The sequence below is a fragment of the Cebus imitator genome, unplaced genomic scaffold, assembly GCF_001604975.1.
Source record: "Cebus imitator isolate Cc_AM_T3 unplaced genomic scaffold, Cebus_imitator-1.0 Scaffold69, whole genome shotgun sequence".
NCBI lineage: Eukaryota > Metazoa > Chordata > Mammalia > Primates > Cebidae > Cebus > Cebus imitator.
Window position 1 is genome coordinate 3,475,693 of NW_016107384.1, and position 19,075 is coordinate 3,494,767.

Genomic DNA, 19,075 nt, shown 5'->3' on the forward strand with positions numbered 1-19,075 from the left:
CATTAATGGGTAATTGTCCTTAGGAAAGAAGGAAGCAGAGAGATGAACAGACAGGTGGCCCTGCCCTGCTGACAGGGATACCAGCACGTGCAGGGTTTGCTGTGTTACAATAGGCTATCATTGTGAGGTACCAGCTGCCTGCCACACTTCTTTTTCTGACTGGATATTTCTGCCTTTTGATGATATTATTGTCCTCCTGAAGCTAGATGGAAGAAGGAAGGAAGGCAGGCAGGCAGGCAGGAAGGAAGGAAGGAAGTGGAAAGAAGGAAGATGATACCACACGAGGTGAATCATCCAAACAAGAGATGGGTCCTCAGCCACCTGGGTTCAAGAATCTGGAAGCTAGGGTTCAGCTTGGCTGGAAAAAACACTTCCCATGTGGCCTCCTTCTCCTTGACTTCCAAAGAGGATTTGCATTTGAGTGTCCTCGAACATGGCAAAAAAAATCTGCCTTTGCCAGTGAGAAACAGCCAGCCCTACAGAGAACCTGAGATAAGAGGAGTATCCTGTCAGCCAGATGGCCCAGCTTGTCTATGAGGCCATGTCTTTCTCCTTTGTCATTATACCTCACACCATGCCTGACACATACCAGGTTCTCAATAAATATGTGTTAAATATATGAGTGTGCTATTCTAGACTAATGAAAACAGGTACTTATGGCTCCTTGGGCAGAGCTTTAAAAGGGCAGCCATGCCTCCCCAGTTCAGCATTAAAATGGCTGCATAATTACAGCAAGAACAAATCCAGAGTTGTTCTGCAGAGATAACTGGACAGGAGGATCCATCTCCTGCGTTCCACACTGATTCTCCCTTCACAGCCTTAGTTGATCTTAATAAGATGGGCTTACAGCAGCTACTAGTGCAGAGGCAGAAATTACCCAGCACTCTGTTATTTTTCTATTCAGGTGAACAGGGCTCACTGACAGAGAAGCTCAAGTTCTCAAACTGAGTCAAAAATGAAGCCATCGAAAAGAACTGCTGAATGCGGCTCCCCCAACAGCCTTGACTGTAATTAGCATCAGAAACCTAACTCAGAAAACTGTTCTTTCTATATTTCTGAGAAGTTTTGTTCCCTCTATAATCTAATATATTTTTTTAAATGTTATTCTTAAGCAACAACAACAACAACAAAAAGGTCTAACCTCCTTGGCATTTACAAGAGGAAAGGGTTTCTCCTTTCCAGTGGTGGTGTAGAGAGCGGCTTGGCTCGTCCCTGAGGCCGGAGTGGAGTTGAGCGCAGCCAGGCTGGCCCTGCTCAAGTCGGGTCAGCAAAGCAGGGTCCCTTTCAGAGGGCTTGCCCCCCGGACAACCTGGAGCCTGCTTTAGGGGAGCCACACACGTCCTCTCCCCTTTCTTGCTGGAGATTTGGGGACGTAAGGGGGGTCTGTGATCCCCGAAAAAGAAACTGCCTTTGGTAGGTGATACTAGGCAGTCGCATCCCCGGAGTCTCCGCCTTGTGCGCTTCCGCAGCGGGGCAAACGGGCCGGGGTGCGGTGTGGGTACGCAGCTCCTGGGGGCTGGGATCCTCCTTTCAGCACCTGGGGAAGGCTATGTCCGACCTTTGGCTCAGTCACTGTTACCACACACAGGCATTTCTGGAGGCATTTCGGGGCGTTATTCTGGGAAGTCGCGCGGACGGCGGCCCTAGCGCTACAGGCGAGGAACCTCAGCGCTCGCCACGCTGGAGCCGCACTTCCGGCGAGGTGTCTTCGGGAGGTGGCGCCACAGCCCGTCGCAGCGCCGGCCGCCCGCCTTTCCCAGCCAGACTCCAATCGCGCCAGCGCGGGGGAGCGAGTGAGCCCCGCCCGGCCGCGGCCTGGACCCGGCAGCAGGGCTTCGCGGGCGCTCTGAGCTGTGGTCCGTAACGGCCTCAGAACCCCGTTCGCGGATCTCTGCGCACACGGAGGGTGCTGGGGACCCCGACACCTGCGCGCCCTCGACTGGGGCCTGCTCCAGCCGTGAGGATCCAGGCCCTTCGTTGGGCCGTGGCTGCTCTTGGTGCCTCATGGGAGCTCCAGGGGTAGGGACTCGGCCAGTGACCTGTAGGACACGCGGGGCGAGCTGAGAGCCGATTCGTCCACGGCACCTGCTCCGCCATGGGGACCCCCAATTCCGCTTCGGGGTGGAGGTCACGCGCCATAAGAGGACCATCAGGTCTGAATTCTTTAAGGGTGGTAGTAGGCAGTTCGTGAGCCCTGGAAGGCCTGCGGGGTTTCCCGCCTGCTGCAGATTTAGCGCGGGGCCAGCCCAGGCAGGAGAGGACTGGCGGGGACCCGCGAGGTTGAGCCGGCTCCTCTCCAGTGAGGAACTACGCTTGTGGCCGCACACTCTCCGCAGCCAAGCTGCAGGGTCCGGCAGGGACAGGGGTCCTGTTCCCTCCGCAGATCCTGGATCGAGAGCTCTAGTGGCCTCGTCCGGAGGGAAGGTGATGTGCAGTGAGCGCAGATGCACAGTGCGGGGCGCCAAGGGCGGGAAGGAGCGGGTTCAGCGCGCTGGCGAGAGTTTCAGGAAATCCGGGAGAGGGCGATATTTACCAGTCCCTTCCCAGAGAGCAACCAGGCAAATCGCGAAAGGTTAGAGGTGGGGGACCTGCCTGTGCTAGTACAAAAAACTTTGAAGCTGGGGACTTCTCACTCTGGGGACCTGCCCGACTCCGGGGCGGGCTCTCTCACTCAAGTCCCGAGATGGGACGATTTTCCAATTTTCGTCCTGCCTCTCCTTCCCCTCCCGCCGCTCTGCTAGCACTCCTGCACTCTCAACCCGGGTCACAACCCTCACCTGCAGAATACATGTCTGAAGGGCGCGTCAGTAGAAGCTTCGTTTCATACAATCTTTCTTACTGTTCCCTTCATCTAAATCGCACCACATTCTCGGCTTCGTTTCCACATAGCCTTCGGCAGCGGACAAAGAAGAGCTGGTGTAGGCCGAACCAAGACGACCTGTCAGCTAATGCTGTGAAATGGACAATTGAAGTTCGTGGTCTGGCTCCAGGAAGAGTTTAGGGCATGTGTTAGGCGGCAATCGGGCAAGCAAGGGCTGTAGTTCAACCCTTCCTTCGGTGGGAAAATTCATGTTAGGATGCAATGCGAGGCCTCTTAAATCGTTAAGATCCTCTGGTCAGCTGGAAGAGTCTTTAGTAATTCGTTGTTTTATCTTGAGACCATTATTGGCCCCTAACCACCTAATTATTTAATGGCAGCCCTCTGGGTATATCGGGTATACTGATAGGCGTTATCTAGTATTCAAACACGTGTTTCTGGAGGAAACTATTGTCTGACCTCCCTCCACCCCGCCGCCCACTGTCATTTATTTTATTAAATGGAACGTATTTAAAATTCAATTGTATAATTATTTTATTAAAAAGCAGTCCTATTACATATTTTTGAAGATTTGGTTGTGTACGCTTCCCACATTGCTAACCTGATGGAGGAGAGCAGACCCGAGGACTTTTCAACCTCCAATAAAAAGGAAGAGGACTTTATGGCTGGGGTGAAAGGGACTGGTGAGCTAAGCCAATGGGGCAGCATAGCTTTACTATGTGCAAAAGCATTCAGACACAAGCCGACCCTTTTGCAATAAAACTTTATTGATGATCGTTTGAAAGTTATGGCAACTCCAAGGTTATAAAACTTGTCATAAAATACCAAGCAGTCATTAGTTTACCTGACCTCATTTCAATATAAACTTCCACAAAACATTTTATTTTGTTCCTTCTTATAAGTGGAGAAAAGAAGTTGAGGAGGTTAAACACAACGGCCCGTTACTGAGGACCCAAAATCTGCAATTTGACACCCTGACCTTCATCCCTGCAAATAAAGCAGTAAAATCCACATTTTATTCTTTAATGTTCTGTTATTGCAGAAAGGATAATAATGTGTGAATGTTATTGTAGAAAAGATAATAACGGCTATGTTTTAGTTCCAGCTGTCCATTTTTAGCACATAACCTGGGTTCAAATTTGGATAGAGAGTTGTTCCTCTTCGGAGAATCTGTAAGATATCTTCAATAATTATTAAAGAAAAAAATTATTAAAGAGTATTTGCTCTCTGAGCTATGCATTAGAAATCTAGGAAGCAAATGGCCACATGTTTTCATGTGACCTGAAGAATGAGTTATTCAAAATATTTAATTGGTATTTATGGCTATTAAGAGGTTAGATGACTAATCAATACCTCTCACCACCCTTAGTCATGAGCTTAAAGAAAGGCAGCTAGCTGCCCTGAGATTGGCATGTAAAACTATACTACAGAAAATAACCCAAACTGATGTTCCAAGAAAGCCCCAGGAGATAAACTGAAGTCTGTCAAAATCATCATTTCTGGTGCAACTGTATGAGTGGACTTAAACCATGGATTGGAGAACAGCCACAGAACACTGATAACTTTGAGTGGTTTCTGAACTCCCCAAACTGCACTTTGAGTTGGCGGAAGCTCGTGTTTCCTTAATGCTGTATAGATAAGGTCAATCTACCTGCTTTGGGGGATTTATGAGCAAGTACAGATGGCAAAGGTTGACTTTGTGTTAGCTGCATGCTAATTTCTCTTAAACATGTAAAAGTCTGGATATACTTTTCACGGATTGTTTAAAATATAAACTCCAAGATAGATCCAGGCATATATGTATTTATGATGGATTTAGGAATCTAAATGAAGAAAGCAAACTGCTTTATAATCTCACTGAAACTCATCTTGGTAATGTTATGCTTAGTTTTCTGGTGTGACTTCAAATATTTCATGGAATTTCCACTAGAAAATAACATTTAAAAACCCAAATCTTATGTAAAATGCTGCTTTGTTATGAGGAGTGTATGGGTGTGGAGTGTGTGTGAGAGAGAGAGAGAAAGAAAAGAAAGGAAGGAAGGAAGGGAGGGAGGAAGGGAAGGAAAGAAAGAAAAGAAAGAAAAAGAAAGAAAGAAAGAAAGAAAGAGAGAGAGAGAGAGAAAGAAAGAAAGAAAGAAAGAAAGAAAGAAAGAAAGAAAGAGAGAAAAGAAAGAGAAAGAAAGAAGGGAAGGAAGGAAGAAGGGAAGGAAGGAAGAAGGGAAGGAAGGAAGAAGGGAAGGAAGGAAGGAAGGATCTCAGAGAAAGGAATAGGGTTGGAGCTAAGGGAAGATAAAAAGCAAACTCTCCTAGTGTTCATAACTTCCGGTAGTTGGTGGGTACAGGTTGCAGTAATTTACGTTGCCATTTCATAATGCCAGGTTCTTAGACGCAAGTGGTAACATGAATCAAAATAAAGATTTTGTGTTTCCCCAAGTCAGTACTGACTTCCAGGAAGAACAGGGAAGAAAGGGCCTATAGACCTACAATGCAGCCCATAGGCTAAACACACATCTTTATCAGACTTCAGAAGCAAATAAGCAGTCTAAATTCAGTCCTTTGAACTTGTAATGTTTCTGAAAGTCTCATACTGGTGAGTTACCATCAGAGGTAAGTTGACAAATTTTTCTTATAAATTAGTTGATTAAATTTATTGTGACACACATATATACTCAAACTTGTTGGTAATACATTGTAGCAAAAATAGGGGTGAATTTAATTTACAATGTTTATATCCATCTGCTATTAATCCCAGCATTCATTTGGATTTCCCTAGATGCCTGAAGTGGTGGGAGAGGAGTAAGATAAAGGAAAAAAGTGTTTTCTCTTTAATCTATGACAAAAATAATTCCCTCTTCCCCTTTCATCCTCCTTCTCAAAATACTGTTCTTCACCCAAGAACCAGCTATTCAGACTCTCTATCTTGATTTTCTCTATTGTCACATTAGTATATAATGATTCCCCCATTCTGCTCTACCTAAGTATTATATTTACCAGAAAGTTGTGGTTATCAAATAAGCATCCATTTGGATTGACCTTTCGGAAGCATCCCCCTTATGCTATATTCTGGGGAAGGCATGGAAATGACCTAAGTTGATTTCTAAAGTGTTTTTCATGTCAAAAATTGTGAGGGACAGCACATCATGCACACACGATCTTTTCTTATATTCTGTTTTGTTCAAAGATATTAGAAAATGTTCATGAGACACCATGTCCTCCTTAAAATACTTTCTTGAGTTATCTGGTTAACTGAGACTTAGCTGTATAATGAGAAGCATGTCTTCAGGAGGGCTTAAAAATATATGCTTGAGATTTTTTTTTTAACAGCTGGGTGATAGAGTTGTGAAACCCCAAATTGTGCCTTGAGTTCTAGTGGCACGTCCAGACTGCCTAGCTTTGCCTTCATCATTTTTATTGACACAAAAATTTTTCCTGTAAGAGGAAAAAAGTGCAGCTTTTATGTAGTGATATCCAAGTGTATGTTATTCATTTCTTTTACAGAATTCAATGTATATTTTACCCTAAGGGTATATTTTTCTCCATGAGACTAATTGCTCTAATAGGAATAATGATGTCTCCTATGTACCTAATACCTTTATCCCCCCAAACCCTCATGTGCCTTAGCAGTTCCATGATGAAACACACAGATCATATGCAGTTGTGGCCAGAAGCCATGGCTCAACTTACACGCAACTCTACCAGGTTAACCCTCTGTTTTCTGTTTGCCTTTTAAAAAAGAATCCCCTTTGGCATAAAAGAAACAGAAAGTCTTAAGTAATTTTGTTCACAGCTAAAATATTATAGGTAAGTCTGGTTCTAAAAGAAAACTCATACTTTTGGCTACTTTTAAGTTGAAAGAAGATGTAGGGGAGACTTTTTCTGGAAGTTATAATCCACAAATTAGCCATGTCTGAATTTCCAGAACAGAATTTAAATAACACAACTTTCTACAATATTTTTTCCTCTTGGGAAAACTGGATGGATAAATGTTTAGTTCTAAAATAAAAACTGGGAGATGGTTGAAGAAAACATACTTACTTTTATCAATTACTGTTAGAGAACTTCATTTTGTGTCAGAGTTGGAGAAATGTATAGCAGTGATCTAGAATGATAAAACTGGATTTAGAGAGTTTTGCATACCTGGAAAATCCTCCAGGTATGTAAAACATTTACAGAGTGTCTCTCTCTTGTTTTGAATTGCTTTTGGTTACCTATAAGTTAATTTGCTTTCTTTAAGTTTTAAATCCATGTGCCAATGCATACAGTGTAGTACTTTCATCTAGCAAGTAAGTGCTGAAATCTACTGGCATGAAACATTCAAATTGCAAATGGAAAATCTGCTCAGTCAAGTGGTGCTCCGTTGTTTCCCTTTTAAACCCAGCAGCAGCAGCGCCTTGTTACTAGAATGGCCTTGCTGGGGAGGCTTGTAAATGTACCATGCATTATACAGTCCTGGAAGCAAGGTGATTTGACCAGACTAAAAGAATTTTGACTTTTCTGTTTTCTGACTTTCAGGGATTTAATGTTTAGCCTTAAATTGGCACTATGAAGGTTTTTTACATGAAGTAATGGGATCATTATTTCTTTCCCTAGTGGAAGGGGTGTCTTCAAGAATGGAGCCATGTGGCGGGGCAGAACTCAATCCCAAAGGAATTGAATGTGAATCACTCAGGCAATAAAAACTGCTAAGGGAATCTGTGTTGTCAGCTCACCAGAACATCAGGTTCACGCCACTGGTCCTGCAGGAAGGTGCTATGGGGCTTTTTTAAAGGTCCCCTGTGGCCACGACCTTGGCTTTCTATCCTTCTAAGAAGTGGCTTACCAGTCAGCCAATATATTGGGCTGGCATTTTGATCCTGCAGGAAATAGAACTAGCCTTCTTCCCCAGTCCTCTATATCCACCCTAGGAGCCTGTCAAGAATGGTAGCCTCAGTGGTGTTGCTGCATCATACATAGGACACTGGTCCAGCATTTCTGGTGCTAATCTCTGGTTTTGGCAATCCTCCCTCTCCCCCTGCAGCCATTAAATTTACAGTCTGGATATGGCATAGAAACAGAACCCAAAATGTAGCACTTTAATGCATAAAAACTACAGTAAACAGTGCTGTAGGAACTGGAATAAAACATGAAGGATTAGTATTGTCTAAAATCCCTTCTTTATTTTCCTAAATTCTCTACTCAAGAGATTTCTTTTCCTTTTTGGCTACTATGCCCTTCCTTGCTAACTAGTCTGATTTTTATTAAACGTCCGGCCAAGAATATGATTTTTATTAAATGCACTACCAAAATGGATTGTGTCATGACATTACGAACTTTAACATCTTTAAAATTTAAAAATGTGTAGGCATAACAACATAAACATAAAATGTGTTGCATAAACAACATTTTACAACATCTGTGCAAAACACAATGCATTTACTGAACAAAACCAGCAACACTTGCTTAATTCCCCACCCACCCCCAAAAAATCTGGGCTAATTCGTATTAATTTTAAAATGTTTTATTGATGAAAAATGTGAATCATATACTCAGGGAGTTAAAAGCCAATTTTGTTGTCTTCTTGTAGAGCCTGATTCAATGCTGGAATTCTATCTGCAACATCCCCAGTGGGAAAGCCTAGTNGTGGCATTTTTCCCCCTCTCTCTCGTTAGAAAAAAACAACAGTTTGTACCTACTGGCAAAATTCGTTTACTCTGCAAGGATGGTATACTGTTTTATCCCTCTTGGCTTATTAAAGACTTACACTTTTGAAATTACGTTTATTTCATTTTTACATTTATCTCCCGTAGTCTCCGTGTGTCCACTGAAAACAACATCGTTGGGTCCTTGCACAATTTTCCAGAAATGCCTTCCAATCGTGTCCATGGAGTGGTGGTTATATTCCGTTCCCCCACTGGCTCAGACACGCAGCTTGTCTAGAAAGCCGCAGCCGCTGTGGAGGATATGAGAAGTCAGCTCTTTCGTTGGTCCTGGTGAGGGTAGAATTTTTAGTCAGGCAGGAGGTGCACTGACTGGCAGAGGGAAGAGGAAAGGGTGCACCCGAACCCCGCAAATCCGCCTCTTGGAGCAAACAGCCTCTAGGTAGAGGGACCTATTAGAGCCTGACCAGTTCCCGGGAGGGCCAATCCCAGCCAGGAAGAAGACCTGAGCTAGAACCCCTGTGTAGGAGCTTGCAGGAATACCCCGTCTTACCGGCAAGGTTCCTGCTGGCTTGCAGATATTCGGTGATCCTCGCCAAGATGCAAACAGTGAGGTCCTGGTCTGGATCGCAGTTTTTGTTCGAAACCTGAAAACGCTAGCTTGGGATTTCACAGTTTTGGCCCTCCGGCCCGACTTAGAGGCGTACCCCCAATCCCCGCGGAACGAATTCCGCGCAGGCTGCAGCTAAAGAGCATTTTTTCAAGGCAGTCAAAGTGACCCCTGCCCCTAACAACCTTCCAGCTTTCTCTTCTCCTGGCTACTATCTCTCCCAGGGTGCGCTGAATTCTCTTTATCATTATAGTTTTTTTTTTTTTAAATAAGTGAAATAATTTACTTATTCGCTGTTTGCAGGGAATGAAATGAGTTGATCCGAACTCCAAGATGCACCCCAAAGAAAGAAAACGCAACTGTAGCGCGGACTCCGCGGAGGAAGGCCAACTGAATCCACCACGTGCACTTCTGAGCCACTTGGGCCCAGCTAGCTGTATTAATTATGGGTTCTAATTTTACTGCAACTCCGCACCTCCTGGTTTGTTCCCACTACAGTGGTCTTAAAAAGAAACACACTCAGGCATACCCCAGAATGAATCCCCAGGAAGGCAAAGGTAGATTTTTTTCCGCGCCTGAGTTGATGTTCTGAGAGCGCACTGGGAGTCATGGGCATGTCCTGGCACTTGGAAAACAAATTGCAGCCACGAGCAGGGTTGTTCCCGGTCCTCTCCTTGCTCCTCTGTGCGCTGCTCGGCCTCGGGGCTCCTGGGGGTTGCTGTGCACCGCCTCAGTGGCTGCAAACCTCACCTCAACGCCCTGGATAACCTGGGCCAGGAGGAGACTTGCAGGCAGCTAGAGCCTGGTCTCAGTCTCCTGCCCTCACCCAGTCCGCTGCGAACTCCGTGGCGTGAATTCTTGGCTAGTGGTGAGGAGGACAATGTTGCAGATCCTCTTTGTTGCAGGTCCTGGGTGTGACCTTGGGCGGCGTTCTGTCTTCTAAAGTGTGGAGGTGGGCAGAGACGTGTCCACTTTCAGTGTAGATACCTGCGGTATGGAGGCTTCTTTTGGGTATCCAGCGTGAGCTGCTCCTGCAGATTAAGGAAATGGAGAGAACAACAACGGCGACATGGTGGAGTTCAGATTTCCCCCGTTAACATTATGATTTCATTTAATCCAAGTGTCTTTTGTGCTCTTATTTAATGTCTCTTGCAAAATGAGAACTAGATAATACCTCTGTGTTTGAGGTGAGCCCTCAGCAAATGGTAGGATGAACTGGAGTAGAATGGGTCCATCACTCCCCACGGCCTCCCCTGCAGAGCTTCTTTGCTGTCTGCAGCTTTCCCGCCCTGGCGCAAGGATAGCTCACAACCAGTGCCCTTGAGTAGCTCCTGGGGGCCGCAAGAGAATCCAGCCCGGTAGGGCATGGAAGATGGGTTTTCGCTGAATCGTGAAAAGACATGTTCGGGTTTCTTTTGGGGCATGGTGAAGAATGATGCGGGGCTTTGGAGTCAGTGGACAGTTGAGGGTGCAGAAGGAGCTGAAAGGGGAAACCAAAAATGTCGGGCTTTGAAGTTCTATGGGTTTTCAAAGGCAGTTCCCAACCTTGTCAAAAACTCTAGTGGGAGAGCGATCTAATCTGGCTCCTATAGGTGGCGCTGTGACAAGGTGCGGTGGCCGGGAGAGGCTGCGGGGGACTCGAAGACTGCGGGAAATTTTCCGAGACTCGGGCGCTAACCCTCTGCTCCCAGCCTCCGCTTCTTGTTTTCGGGGGATTAGCGAGGACCGTGCAGCACCAGTCTCCGCTCTCGGAGTCAGCGTGGGGCTGGTGGGTGGCGGGGTGAGCTCGGGGAAGGCGACAGGCTGAAAACACAGCGCCTCGACTTTGCAGCGCACCAACCCTCTATGGCCCCAACCACTGCTCAGGTGCGAGGACTCCCCAGACGGCACAGGGCTGGGGCAACTCGCGAGGGCAACGTGCCACCTAGAGGAGACGCGCAGTGAGTGAGCCCCCAGTCACAGAAAATGGGACAACGTTCCTGCCCGTCGTCAAGGTGACTCTGGCCTGCGGTTACAGTCAGACTCCTCGGAAGCAAGAAATCGGGTCTAGAGAGGGTTGATCGCTCTATCAGCAGTTCGAGCCCAGCGGAAGCTTGGGGCCTAGAGGGCCGAGGCCCAGCTCTGATCAGAGGACAGTGGTCTGGGCCTCGCAGCCTGCAGGCAACCTGGACCTTGCAATAAAGCTACATTCAACATAACTCAGATCACAGCCCCTAAAGGGCTTCATATGAGTCCTGAAACCAGGGTTTAGAGGCGAGGCCTGGTTCTCATTTATCTTTTCCAGACGGCATTTAGGCCAATAGTGTCTTTGGAAGGAGGCAGCCCCAAAGCCCTCACGCCAACACCTGAGGGCAGGGTCTCAAACAGCTGTGTTGAAGAACAGGCAATCTTGCTTTTCCCATAGGCAGAGAGAGCTGCACCTCTCCTGAGCGCTGCAGCTCATGGCTGTAGAGTGACCATGGACTGAGTCCTCCTCACCAACTGCGCAACTTCTGCTAATGCTGCAACCCTGGCAAGAGGAAATCCTCCTCCCTCTGACTAGAAGGTCAGCCCAGCCTCCCTCAGGGACCCTCCCTGCCCCTGGGCCGCTGCCCTCTTTTGGATCCTTGTTCGCTGTTGCAATCCCGCAGCCCAGAGTTTTGCCCCCTGCATAAAAATGTGTTCTCTTTCATTTGCGGATTTAATAAACAAACGTAACCGTATCACATGGAGCTCCACACCATCCTTCTGAAAGCAATTCCGCGTTGAAAACTGAAAAATGGGTGTAATTTGCGTTCAGAAAGTAACGTTAGGGTCACAGCAATTTCCCGGGCCGTTATTTATTTTCACTTTAAAGTCTTTAGGAAAGATTTGCTTATATGCTCGGAAAACTTCCAAATTCGAGAATACCAGCAATCCCACTCGCCTTCAACGCGGGGGGTAAGGGGGGGTGGGGAACAATTACTGAGTGACGCTAATATGGGGAAACTGAAAAGAAATGTCGATTGTTTTTATTGTAATAGAAGGAGTGAGCAAACAGAAAAACCAACCCCGGGTGATCGGAAACAGGCAGGCGGAGAATTAAAAGCGGGTTTCAGGCAGCAACAGGCCCCTCCCCTGTCCTCGTAAGGAGAAAGCCGGCGACGAGCGTTCGCAGCCCGTGGGGCCGATCCCACCGCCCGCAGCACTTCGGCCCCGGAAGCTGTCGGACCCGCAGAACGCGGAGACTCGTTTCCGAGCTCTGGCCCAAACCAACCCACTGCCATTCTAGCTACCTCGTGGAGCCGGGAGAAGCTCTTGAGCCGTGAGGCTCCTTGGTGAGAAGGTGGAGAGGCCGCGGGGCTATTCTCCGAGCATCTTCCGGCCGCGCTCTGCTCCTCTAGGAGCGCTTGCGACTTCTCCTTGGGCTGGCGCGTCCGCAGTCCCTCCAAGTCCAGGCCGGCAGGTCAGTGCGCGGGTGCCACCTGTCCTTCTCTCCCACCCCGGGTCTGGCTGGGGCAGAGGACCACTGAGGGCTGTCTCCATCCCCAATCCCCCGCTACTGCACCTTTTAGCCGCCGCCCCCTTCCGCAGCGCAGATCCTGCAGGGCCAGCGGTCCAGGGAGGACCCACCCTCGCCCTGGGCACCGGGCACTCTTCCGGTTGTCACTTGCAGTTGCAGTTTCTGGGAAACTCAGTTGGCCGCTGACCCTGCAAGACCGGGACATAGCAGCGGGCCGAGTTCTGGAGAAGCTGGGCCTGTTTTTCTCTCTGCGCCGCGCTCAATGCCCAAACTTACCCTGAAAGGTCTTGACTTTACTGCATGTTCCCCAGACAGTTAGAAGTCAATGCACTGTGAAAATCCCAGTCCCGGACTCGGACTCTGGCTGTCTTGCAATCCCCGCAACTCCTCCGAGTGGAAAAGAGGCGGGCACCATCGCCTGGGCCTCGCTCGGGGGTCCTGTCCCTAGCAGAGGGCAAGTTGGAGGAATCAGCTCCTTAATATTTTCTGCTAGCTCCGCTAGTCATTACCGCAACTTGGAAAAGAACAACCTCTCTCCCGGTCACACACAACCCCCACTCTCGCCCTGTCCTCCCATCCGCAGTCATCACTGACCTGTAGACCCGGAGGAGCAGCCTTATCGCGGAGCAGCTTAGCCGGCGTCGGTCTAGGTTGGGGATACAGGGAGGGGTCCTCGCGTTCCGCACACCCTGCAGTGCTTGGGTCTGACCTCTGCAGCCCTCGGGTACAGTCTACCAGGCTAGATTCCTGTTGCTTCTCCGCGTCTCTCCGCCGGCCGCTCTAGTGCCGGGAAGGGGGCGCAGCAGGTGACTGCCCGCGGCACTGGGAGGGCTGACAGATTTATGGAGACTTCACAGCGTCTGGCTGGGGTCCGCGAGGGCAGGGCGGAGTACAGCCGAGCCCGTGGTGGGGGTTAAAACTTCCCCAGCCGCACGCCTGGGCCGAGCCGCCCCCGGAGTCCCCGGCTCCTGCTCCCCTCCGGCGGGTGTACACTAGGATCCCGCCAGCACCGAGTGTACGGATCCCTCCAACCCCGTGTAGCGCCCCCTCTTTCACACTCTAGGCCCGGCTGGCTTACAGTCTCCCACTGAGTAAATATTTACCCAGAGAGCGGGTCGCCCCTCGGAGGAGGCCTCGACGCGACTAGGGAAAGGCTTTTTGGCTTCTCCCCGGCCTAAGCCAGCTGCAGGCCTTACTGGTTGTGTTTCGGTTTTGGTCTTAAATTTCTCCTTTTAGATGAAATTCTTCCAATCTCTTTGTGATCTCCTGGGTCCAGAGTGGGCAATAACCAGGAGGCACTGACTTCAGCTGACCCTTGTTTTTTCTCTAAGTCCTGCGTCCCTACGCCCATTGGGACTGACCATAACTGAATGTTCTTTCTCTTCCTTCCTCCATCCCTTTCTCTCCCTCAGATCCATCGTCTCTCGGTGGGGCTCAGTGGTTCGCTGACTATCTCTCCCCAGCACTCTGTACGAGCCTGGGAAAGCTTCAGCGTCACCCTTTACTGCTGGGGTCTCACTGACAGTGTCTGCCCCTGCAGCTTTTTCTTCTCTTGCTCCCAGAGCGGGGGCCTCTGCTTGCCGCGTTTACTTAGTGGTCCAAAGCACCTAAAATGGGTTCTTTCTGCGCTCTTGAGAATGCTAAGAGCACCCAGTACCTGCAACTGCCGGTATGAGTGAGGCCTGCGGGGAGCGGCCGGCGCCGCGGAACAGGCCCCCTGCCTAGTGAGCTGCTACCCCTGAGGCGCCCAGGAGGTCCGCAGCATCTAAGGCCACAGATCACAGCCAAGTCCAGCAGGTGGAAAGGGAGAGATGGCATTGAACCTGGGTGAGAACTGGGGAGATGTGTGGCAGCTGAAGGAGTTGGTGGGAACAAGAGGGGGTTGTATGTTACCTCCAAATAGCCAGAGCTCTAAACAGTAACAGTTTCGGAACCACTCTAGGCTGGTGCTGTAGAACTGCTAAAGCTTTCGAAGAGTCCCCAGACCCTCCGCGGGGCATTAAGTTTTGCCTATTGGTAGACAAATATCCTTGTACTCTCCTAGCAGCCCTGCAGACTGCGAATTCTCCCTGGGTGCACGGAAGTAGAGCAGATTCCGCGCAGTGGACGATACTCACTGCTTGTCTGTGAGGGGGAAGGAGGATTCCAGATCAAGTTGCCGGGCATGTTCATTCCCTCCTGAAGCCTAAGGCAAAGTCATAAACTCAATTAATGTATCTAACAGCCTTAAAAAGGAGCTTCTACTTCTAAAATCTTTAGATTTCCGAAGGCTCTACTTACGTAAAAATGCCAGGCGGTGCTACACAGTGTCACCCAACAGATATTGGGGTCAGACTAGGGAGAAATCGCTATTAAATCAAACTTCAAGAAGATTTTAAACATTTGAAACCAACCAACAAAAAGGGACAAGCTCAAGTATGTCTAGTTGTGGGACTTTTTTCAAGATTATGATTGTAAAGAATGATGTTTTAGTTCATCTGTATCTTTCACATCCTTCGTTGTGTTAGGTAACTGAATTTAGAGTGCCATCTAAATTGCACCATACAAGTGGGAATCTGGAGATCTGTTCCTTTGCAGAAGCATGGCTGATCACGGTTTTTCCTGGGCTATTGTAACTTATTGGCCCAAGATCTGGGGCCAGCTTCCCTGGGTGTAACAGAGCCACACACATCCCTGGGGACTGTTGGGGAAGCAGCCTGAATCCTGTGTGGACAAAGAGCCTTGTGGATTGTCAAGTAGCAGTAGCAGAGTTCACGACCCCAAGCAGTAAAAACTCCCAAATTCACGAAAATATTTTTCTTCTTGTTTATTATTTTTATTCACATGCTCCACAACCCTAACTGCAAATATTAATAATTTTGGCTGCCAACAAGCATACGGCAAACTTTAGATTAGACTTAGCGTGAACAAAAGTGAAAATTCAGAAGTAGGCAGAACCAAAGGGCCTCTGGGAGCTTAATAGAAGACGAGGGAATCACATCCATGTGCGGCGTCGGTGTCCACTTTCTTGAGACTAAATCTCTTCTATATATAAACAAAACTCTTTAGAAACCGGTTTGGAGAGCCCTCGCAAACCCTGGCACCGAGGCCCAGCGGCCCAGGACAGTGGCTGAATGTGGCAGAGCCTTGGGCTCCGTAGTGAGTGCCGCAGGCACTGGCAATCAGTGGACTTGGGGCAGTGCGCTCGCGTTAGCCTCCTGTGGTTCAGTTCCCGGCACACGGCGTGGCATCGCTTCGAGCCTGCGTGGCTAGTGGTTGGCTGGTCCACCTAGGGGATTGGGGGCTGCCGAGGGAAGCTGGCGGTAGGAGGAGCCTCCCTGGCCTTAACAGTGGCCCCCACCTGTGGCTTGGGATCCCCGTAACCTCCTGGTTTCTCTGGCGGGCCTACCTTCTCACACCTGCGCTCTCGTCACCTGGCATGGATTGAAGTTAGGTAGAATCGGCAGGTGACACAGATTCTCTCCGGTGGCCCTCTCGACAGATTTTGCTAAGACAATTCCCCCACCCCCCGTGCACCGTGGCGCCAGCCTCCCACTTAGGGTCTTAACTTCAATTCTGAGACGTCCATCGTTCCCCCGAGGAGGTCTCCTTGGCTCCTGTCTCCCTTCGAATCATTCATACTCAGACTAGACTCTTTCACTTGTTTATTCAGCATTTTACCAGCCTGATTTTGCTGTCTTTTGTGTCGCTTCTGGGAAGATGTCAAACACCCATTTTCGTTGTATTTAGTCACCCAGGTGGGAGCCAGCCTGAAAGAGACAGCGGAAGGAGTTTCCTGGACTGCCCTGTCGCTCACCGGCTCGCACCAATCACCACGCAGCTTGCCCTCGGGCCCGCCTCTTTGAGGGCGTGTCCCCAGTGAGTGATAGACGGAGCCGCCCGGCCCTGCTCAGCCCAGCCCACGTTGCTGCTTAGATTGAAATGCAGACCTCAAGCCTCTTTCACCGGGGCACAGACTTCCTTTTACTTCTTCCTTTTGCACTCTCGCCTCCTCCTCCTGGGAAGAAGCGGAGGCGCCGGCGGCCCGGGGTAGCAACAGGCCGGGCCATTGAGGCCGTGCGGAAAGTTTCTGTCTGGTTGTGCGGAACTGGGGCCGGGTTGGTGTACTGCTCGGAGCAATGGGTGAGTGGCAGTGGAAGACTGTCGGAGCCGCGAAGGGAGGGAGGGAGCGAGCGGGAGAGGGAGGGAGGGAGGGAGCGCGAGGGCGCGCGCCACTAAGCGCTCACATTCTCTATTGACTTTGCTCGTGTTCCTACAAGTTGTAGGAACACGCTAAGGGTCAGCAGCGCACAGCAGTTCAATGTGAACGCTGGCTACTGGCTGGCTATTGATGCCATTTTCTGATTTTAAGAGAAGGGAACTATGGCATCAGCAAGCCCCGCAGCCCCAGTAGCAACCAAGTTTTGCTTCACACGCGCGCATACACGCAAACAAAACAGGAGGAAAAAAAGCACTTCTAGCTTCTCCTAGACTTTGTTTAACTGCCCGGGTCTCCAGGAGGAACGCTGGGGATGGGATGAGTAAAGAGGGAGTGGCCCAAGAACTTTAGTGAGGAGCAGGCGAGAAGCAGCGCGTTTAGGCATCAAGACCGATTTCCCGTCCTGCTTCGGGAGACTTTTGAACGCTCGGAGAGGCCCTGCGTCTCACCACTTTACTTGGCTGTAGGGGCCTCTGGCACCGCAGGAATGAGGGAGGGGGTCCGATTGGACCGTGACGGTTGGGGCCGTTCGGCTTTGTTCAGGAACCGTTTGGCTTGGGGACAGCCCCTGTCGTTAGTACAGGACGGGTGCTTTCGCCCAGTCCCCAGACGCGTAGGGAGGCCCAGCGGCAGGCGGCTGTCCCAAGCAGCGGGTGCGCGTCCCCGCGCGCTGTGTGTTCGTTTTTTAGAGCCAGCTTTCGGGGAGGTGAACCAGCTGGGAGGAGTGTTTGTGAACGGGAGGCCGCTGCCCAACGCCATCCGGCTTCGCATCGTGGAACTGGCCCAACTGGGCATCCGACCGTGTGACATCAGCCGCCAGCTACGGGTCTCGCACGGCTGTGTCAGCAAGATCCTGGCGCGCTACAACGAGACAGGCTCGATCTTGCCAGGAGCCATCGGGGGCAGCAAGCCCCGGGTCACTACCCCCACCGTGGTGAAACACATCCGGACCTACAAGCAGAGGGACCCTGGCATCTTCGCCTGGGAGATCCGGGACCGCTTGCTGGCGGACGGCGTGTGCGACAAGTACAACGTGCCCTCCGTGAGCTCCATCAGCCGCATTCTGCGCAACAAGATCGGCAACTTGGCCCAGCAGGGTCATTACGACTCATACAAGCAGCACCAGCCGGCACCGCAGCCAGCGCTGCCCTACAACCACATCTACTCATACCCCAGCCCTATCACGGCAGCGGCCGCCAAGGTGCCCACACCACCTGGGGTGCCTGCCATTCCCGGTTCGGTGGCCATGCCGCGCACCTGGCCCTCCTCGCACTCAGTCACTGACATCCTGGGCATCCGCTCCATCACCGACCAAGGTAGGGGCTCAGAGACAGGGCGTGTGGATGTGCAGCATCTGCCTCCGCACTCTCGCGGAGGTCTCACTATCTGCGGCCTCCGGGACCGTGCCTTTCCCATCACCTGAGCCTTTTTGCTTTGGAAACGTAAGGAGTCTTCTTAGGGGGTGTCCTGATCTCATTAACTTGAAACGCATGCCCCTGGTTTCCTTGCCACACACAGTCTCCTGCCTCATCTCAAACTACCAGACCCATAACATCCCCCCATCCCCAACACATGGTTCGCATTTTCCACCCTCCCCCGCCTCTCGAGCCTAGGCGGCCTCAGCCCGGCTTGCTCACTTGGAGAGAGCGGCCGGGCCGGACTTGGGGCTCAGCCCGGGAGGCCTGAGCCTGCTTGAGTCTGCCGGCTGCAGATGCCGCTGCAGGCAGAGCAGCTTGCTTGGGGATCACAGACGGCCGGGAGGAGTCCAGCACGCGGTGGAAATTGAAGTACTCTTCTCCGATTCTGGCAATCAGGCCAAATTTGCTCCGGCAGGAAGTTCAAATGTCAACTAATTGGTTTCGTTCTTATGCTTCACTTCATTTTCCTCGGAAATGGAGGTCCCGAAGTTACTACTACTCATTCCCAGACGAGGTCATATTCTTTCTTCTCTCTCTCTCTCCCTCTCTCTCTCTCTCTCTCCACTTTTTACCTTAACAGACTTCATTGTATGTATCTTAGGAGGGGAAGTGGCATCTGCAGTGATGGAAATAAAATGCAGGCGAATCCATGCTGTCCTTTTACTGTTCTTTTCCGTTTACCCTGAGCTTTCCGCTTTCCTTTGGGGTTCCCGAGTCCCCGAGAATGCAAGTGGATATCTATCTAGTTCCTGCACGTTTTCTGCAGTGTCACCCCACTGTTCTTTCCTTTCTCACCCCTGACCTTGCCTAGTCCTAAGTGTCCTTTCTGCCTAGTCAGGATTCCCCGAGCCCTCCTGCCCAGTCCGGCTTCAGCAGGAGACCTGAGTTTGTTTTCTTTTACTGAGGTTTTTTTT

General features: G+C 50.1%; 1 protein-coding gene and 2 long non-coding RNA genes across 3 annotated transcripts in view; 2 read left to right on the plus strand and 1 right to left on the minus strand.

Annotated features, from left to right (window-relative positions):
* The first annotated feature begins 1,710 nt into the window (after positions 1 to 1,710).
* Positions 1,711 to 3,388, plus strand: LOC119471675. The gene is made up of 2 exons (XR_005200739.1): positions 1,711 to 2,019; positions 2,890 to 3,388. It is a non-coding gene; the product is annotated as an uncharacterized LOC119471675 (long non-coding RNA).
* An 8,651-nt stretch (positions 3,389 to 12,039) lies between these two features.
* Positions 12,040 to 13,415, minus strand: LOC108306075. The gene is made up of 3 exons (XR_001826005.2): positions 13,140 to 13,415; positions 12,822 to 12,989; positions 12,040 to 12,531 (listed from the first exon to the last, which is right to left on the minus strand). It is a non-coding gene; the product is annotated as an uncharacterized LOC108306075 (long non-coding RNA).
* A 3,026-nt stretch (positions 13,416 to 16,441) lies between these two features.
* PAX9 (paired box 9) overlaps positions 16,442 to 19,075 on the plus strand; it is a 14,967-nt gene continuing 12,333 nt past the window's right edge. The window contains exons 1-2 of the mRNA XM_017530842.2: positions 16,442 to 16,667; positions 17,433 to 18,059. Of these exons, the coding sequence (XP_017386331.1) occupies positions 16,664 to 16,667; positions 17,433 to 18,059 (631 nt within the window). The 5' untranslated portion in view covers positions 16,442 to 16,663. The remainder of the gene's footprint in view (positions 16,668 to 17,432; positions 18,060 to 19,075) is intronic.